The sequence below is a fragment of the Bos taurus genome, chromosome 12, assembly GCF_002263795.3.
Source record: "Bos taurus isolate L1 Dominette 01449 registration number 42190680 breed Hereford chromosome 12, ARS-UCD2.0, whole genome shotgun sequence".
NCBI lineage: Eukaryota > Metazoa > Chordata > Mammalia > Artiodactyla > Bovidae > Bos > Bos taurus.
In genome coordinates this window covers 5,178,563-5,184,816 of record NC_037339.1, presented here as the reverse complement: position 1 = coordinate 5,184,816, position 6,254 = coordinate 5,178,563, and the positions used below count along the sequence as shown (strand labels likewise).

The window sequence follows — 6,254 nt, the reverse complement described above, 5'->3', positions numbered from 1 at the left end:
CACTAGGAAATCTTGTTGCTCTGCAGGAGATTTGTCCAGTGTACAACTATACGTATTTTTTTCCTTCTTTTTCGCAGACAGACAATTTTCCCGCAGAGCCCAATTACATGGGCAGCAGGCAGCAGTTTGTTCAAAGGTAAGGCCTATTAAATAACTTTCTCGGCTTCCCCATTTGCATTCGTGTCAAAATTGCTTTGCAAGAGTCTACACTTCAGGTTCAAACTTGTAGAGACAATACTTTCTCTTCTTTTTCTTTATATGTATTTCAGTAGCTCCACGTTTAAGGACCCAGAAAGAGCCAGCCTGAGAGACAGTGGGCACGGGGACAGTGATCAGGCTGACAGTGACCAAGACACTAACAAAGGCTCCTGCTGTGACATGTCTGTTAGGGAGGCGCTCAAGATGAAAACGACTTCAACTAAAAGCCAACCACTTGAACAAGGTGAGTGAAGCCTTCCAATGCTTACCAAGTATAAAGCTTAAGCAATATTAAACCTCAGAATACTAGTTGTAGTTTATCACCTTGGAATGGAGCTTTTATAATATAGCAAAATAAACATCAATACTTCAGTAACCACAGAAAAATGAAGTTCATGGATTCTGAAGTTCATGGAAGCCTGAAATCTTCCTAAAATGAGAACTTTTCCAAAGTCACTAGATTATACTTATTTTTATGAACATTTACTAACCTTTGCTGTTTTGCATTTTAGTAAAGGAAAATATGATATATGTTAACTAGATATGCACATTTTAATATATTAATTTAAAGATTAAATGAATAAATTTAACATATTTAGGTGAAATGAAAACTTGATTGAAATTGTATAGCTCTTAGCAGGGTTGGTATTATTTTTAGTGTGGGTTTTAGCTCCAAAGTCATTTTTCAAGAGTCAAATAACAGCTAAGCCAGAGTTCTGGCTCCTTCTTTTGATTTACATCTAAGTCTTCCTGGATATCAAATAAACATGAACTTGTTTACTCTGATAGAGGTAAAAAAGAAATGCTTCTTCATGTATACATATGTCTTTTCTAAAAGTCTAACTTCAATTTATTAGCTTGATATGTCTTTTTATTAATTGTGATATTTTTATTGTTTTAAACACAGTACAATGTTAATTAATGATTCACCCAAAGAGAATTAAGCTACTCTTTTGTATAAGACTTAGATGTTGTGAAAAAGCTTTTTTATATCTAATTATAAAAAGTAAAAAGAACTGTTGCATAAGTTGAATTTCAGAGTTACAAATGCATATTATATTAGTTAATATTAGTTTTCAAAATATTGATGATATGCAAGTATGTTTGATATTTAAGTTTTGAGGAGCTATATTTAAACTATTTGAACTTATTTATTCTTCTAAGTCATTTAATGATAGATGATTCATAGAATGCAAATTTTTGCCTCTAGTGTAATCTCTCCTATCACATATACATCAGCAGATAGAATGCTTTTTATTTATCTAATCATGTTGAAATTTCAATTCAAATATGCACATACACACATATATATACATTCAATACAGAAATTAATTAATATATATATATTTAAGTTTCTGCAATCAATATAATTATGCTGGCCTTATTTTAAGAATGACCCTCTCCAAAGCCTTGTTTTCTAAGTAATAAATGCCAGATATATTGTAGCAAGTTTTTGCATAACAAGGCAATATTGTTTTAAAAATTACTTTAAACAAAAGTTATTTGAATACTTACCTAATATTTGCAGTTCTTGCAAATTTGAATGATTATTTGATGTGACATATGTGGTCTTTATGGGTTTGACTATACAAAATCATATAAATATTTTAGGCACATTTTAGGTAATGAATTTTTGGATTTTGGTATGTGAATACACAGCCTAACAGACTCGTCTACGTCTGTGATAAAGTGGTTTGCATGTAATTCATTGGCTACTATTTGTAAAGCTTCATAGAGTAAGTAAAGCATTTACATTTACTGTCATATCTTCATGAGAAAATTTGTTAATTAAAACCAGGCTGCTGCTCACTGCAACTACTGCTAAGTCACTTCAGTTGTGTCCGACTCTGTGTGACCCCATAGACGGCAGCCCACCAGGCTCCCCCGTCCCTGGGATTCTTCAGGCAAGAACACTGGAGTGGGTTGCCATTTCCTTCTCTAATGCATGAAAGTGAAAAGTGAAAGGGAAGTCGCTCAGTCGTGTCCGACCCTCAGCGATCCCATGGACTGCAGCCTACCAGGCTCCTCTGTCCACGGGATTTTCCAGGCAAGAGTACTAGAGTGCGGTGCCATTGCCTTCTCCCCTGATGCTCACTATGAACTTCTTAATTCCTTTCCATACACTGAATGAGCAATGTAATTGATAAGAATGAAAAAAAAAAACCCTATAAGTAAAGGACATTTATGTCTGAAAATGTAGTTTATATTGAAAATCTGTTATTTTTTCCTATTTTGGTATCAAAAAGTAATATCTTAGAAGGGTAGCTATTAAAAGAACATATAGTTGATGTATATTTTAATTAATATTACACATAAAATAGCTTCTAGTCTACGAGTAAGAATGCCAATAGAGATGTCTCCTGTAAAAAAAGTAGTTTTCATGTATTAACAAACATGAGAAAATTATGAATCCGAAGGCCACACTGAGAAGATAATCTCTGAATTACATAGGAGACTGACTTGTACTTTAAAACATGATTTTTGAAGGATTAACTAAGAGTATTTGATTGATTGATGGATTTGGCTCATTAATTCATTTATTTAATAAATATCTATTAGATGCTTTCAATAGTAAGGAAAATTAGATACTTTTGGGACATCAGAAATAAATTTGATTTGGATCCTGCCTTCAAGAAACTGTTGGAGAAGGAAATGGCAACCCACTCCAGTATTCTTGCCTGGAAAATCCCACGGACAGGGGAGCCTGGCAGGTTATAGTCCATGGGGTCGCAAAAGAGTCGAACACAACTGACCGACTTCACACTTCAAGAAACTGTATGTAACTGTGGTAGAGATGGGAGACTCTCTCTGTGTCTCTCTCTCCTATCTCCTCTCTCATTTACCTGTATCTCTTATCTCCCTACCTAACTCTCTATCTACCTCCAATCTGTCTTTTTCTGTCCATCACCTAGACCATCTTTTTGGCTCCCTGGCTCCCTTCCCTTATGTTTTGTCTTTTTCCTATCTATGTATCTTATGTATACATCTATCTACCTACCTATCTAGATGCAGAGGAGGCTAGTATCTATTGTTTTTACTACTTACCATAAACTATGCTAACTTCATTTTAACATTAGCTTATTTAACCTGAAAACTCTAAAATAGCTAGCATTTGTATCTTACATATAAAAAAACTGAGCTTATGCGGAACTTGTTAACTTGCAGAGCAGGTTGGAATTTTATCTTAGATCTAGATATGACCAAAATTTATATCTTTTCTATAGAACTTTATCTCCAAATAGTCAAATTTACTCAAATATACATTCTGATTCATTGCTATGACTAGATATCAAGTAAACATTGAAGGTTAAGTTAAAACTTGAGTTCATGTATATGAACCTTGGGGGAAAATATCAAAATGACTTATATGCATTGAATTATTAGTGGCTAAAACATAATATTCTTTTTGGTATTCATTGCATTTATAAATAGATGAATATAGTTCCTCTCACATTTATAGATGTTAAGAAACTTTGTCAGTGTTCCATGCTGTAAATAGTGAAGTCAGCATCAGAAATAAAATAGCATGCCTCCAGGGTTTGTCCTCTTAACCAATGCTTTATACTATTCATATAATGAATGGTTTACTCAGAAAAGTAAATAAATAAATAGCAACCAGCCATTGTCTTGGTCATTGTAACTCTGTTAATTTATTTGAAAAGCACCGTAAGCGCCAATGCTAAATTAATTTAATGTACACCTATAAAGAGTAATTTCTTTTACAGATGAAAGAAGATGACAGCAGTATTCAAATAATTATCTCATGTCCAAGTTTCATATGTTAAACACTAATTTTTAATATCTTAAAAAAATCTCATAAAAATAGAAATAAATTTCCTTTAAAACAAAAAGGAAACAAAAAGAAACCTATTTATCACTTTTGCTCATTCTAAAATATTTATAGTAGTGTCTTAATAGTTTTTAAAAAGTTGTAGCATGTTATATTTCATATTTTTATATTAATTTAGTTGGCTTCTTCCCTTGTTTAAATTATCTCTATTAAGAAAAATAATGTTCTATTTCTAAATTAAAATACTATTTTAACTTAGAAATTAAAATCAATTTAAAAAATAATCTTCATATTTTCAATGGATATTTTCTATGCTAATAATAATTTCCCTTTGCAAAAGGTTAGTACATTTGAAATTTTATTTCATTAACTCAACTGTTGCTATTTTATTTTCTCTTTTGTACCATTAGATTTTTTCCATTTGTTTTATTCCTGTTATTTGTGTACTTTTGCTACCATCAGTTTAAGCATCCCAAATATACAGCACTAGTATGTGTTGCCCATTATTTTAGAAAAAAAAATTTGAAAGGATTCAGTAGCTAACTGATGGTATGCACTATAGCTGAAGATAGCTTTAAGGATTTTATGTTAATAAACCCTCTAATAGAAATAAGTTATTTTAGTTTCTCTTAGTGTGATTTAAAAAAAAAACACCTCTCAAAGAATGTACTTAGTTTCTTACTATTTGAGTTCAGTTTTCTGTCTGCCCTCTCTGTCAATAGATTTTTCCGCATATATTCTCCATCAAATATTAAATGTAAATAGGTAGGTTAATTGGTAGATAGAAAGAGGAGGGAGATAATAGTAAAACAATCTGAATGTTTTGGAATTCATATGGTGCCCATAGTAGCACATTCATACACACACACACACACACACATACATATTATTTAATAAGTCGTTGTTTATCAGAATGACACAGAAAATTGACTAAAATACATTTGATCTTATTCTGCTGATTTTATATTTTGGAATGAGAAAAGCTAATTTATATCAAGAACTAATAAAAATGCATAATGTTACTTCTGTAAACGAGTCACAATTTTACAAAGAAGAAAAACTCTCAAAAATTTGTGAAGGTAATTTACAACTTATACCTCAGAATACCATTTATACTTACAAGGAAGTACGGTACCCTTGAATTTCTATGCATCAGAAGCCCTGTAAAGTATTTTGATTTTTAGCAATAATTGCTTTTTTTTAAAAAAAAAAAGATGTAATAAGCTTTCCCTAAAATTCAGTAGTCACTATTGATTCCCAAATAATAAATGTGCAGTTATCATAAATGCTGACCAGCAATTTCTCTGAGCTTCTTATTGATAGCTCAGTGACTGTTCTCAATTTTTCAAGGATTATCGGTCTTCTGATATCTTTATGGGTCACTGAAACCAACTCCTTGAGTTGAAGTCTCACGCTAGTGGAGTAGCATTGTTCATCCTGAGTGCTGATGGCCTGGCTTGTGCTAGAGACTGCAATGGAACACCACTCACATGGAAAGCAATACCCTGTGGGGGCCAGATTGTTGGTGCCCTCCCTGGTGACTGAACTCCAGGACATTTCTGAGCCTCAGGAGTTGTTCCTTTCACATTCTTTTTTGTTTCTCATTTTATTTAATTGCCTTATGATTTCTTTTATTCTATTCAAGTCTCTGTCTCCCCTATTCTCTCTACTGCCAGAAAAATCTGACTTCTTAAATTATGTTCTGAATTCAAAACATTTCACAATGGAAACCCTGATTATAATCTAATAAAAATATAGTCAGTAGAAAGTTGAGAATAAATGAAATACCAAATAAAGTAGGTTTGCTCCACTGAATTCAGTTTTAAAACTAATTGCATTCTTAAGGGTTGCCTTTCCTCTTTCCAGAGGACATTCTAGAAAACTACAAAACTAAAGTTAAGAGATTTTTTTTTTGTAGCTGTTCCTTTTTTTCTTTAAGTTAGTATTTAAATGTTGCTTCTGGACCCCATATTTCATAGCAGGTTTATACTAGTTTCAATGACTGCAGTATTTGTTATATGATTTCGGAGTTTGGTGAGACTCTGAGGTCCACTCCTTTTAATCTCCCTCCCTAATTCACTGCATAATGATTGCAATGGCACCATATTTTTAATTATGTCTGGAAAGGAAACAGTTTCCACAACCTCTGCTTTACCACGAAGGAGCTATTTCAGAAAGCAGTAGTAGGGAAACAGGAGAGTAGAGGTTGAGATCCTTGTTCATGCGAGTGAATGGGGAGCCATGCATTCAGGATCTGGGGGGAGCT

The 6,254-nt window shown here is 32.7% G+C and overlaps 1 protein-coding gene across 2 annotated transcripts in view; it reads left to right on the top strand.

The window, feature by feature from the left end:
* PCDH17 (protocadherin 17) overlaps nt 1–6,254 on the top strand; it is a 120,781-nt gene that overhangs the window by 39,143 nt on the left and 75,384 nt on the right. The window contains exons 2-3 of one of the 2 annotated variants that reach the window (XM_010810653.3): nt 78–136; nt 273–442. In XM_010810653.3, the coding sequence (XP_010808955.1) occupies nt 78–136; nt 273–442 (229 nt within the window). Of the gene's footprint in view, nt 1–77; nt 137–269; nt 443–6,254 lie in introns of both variants that reach the window. The other variant, NM_001205680.3, reaches the window with a different exon arrangement.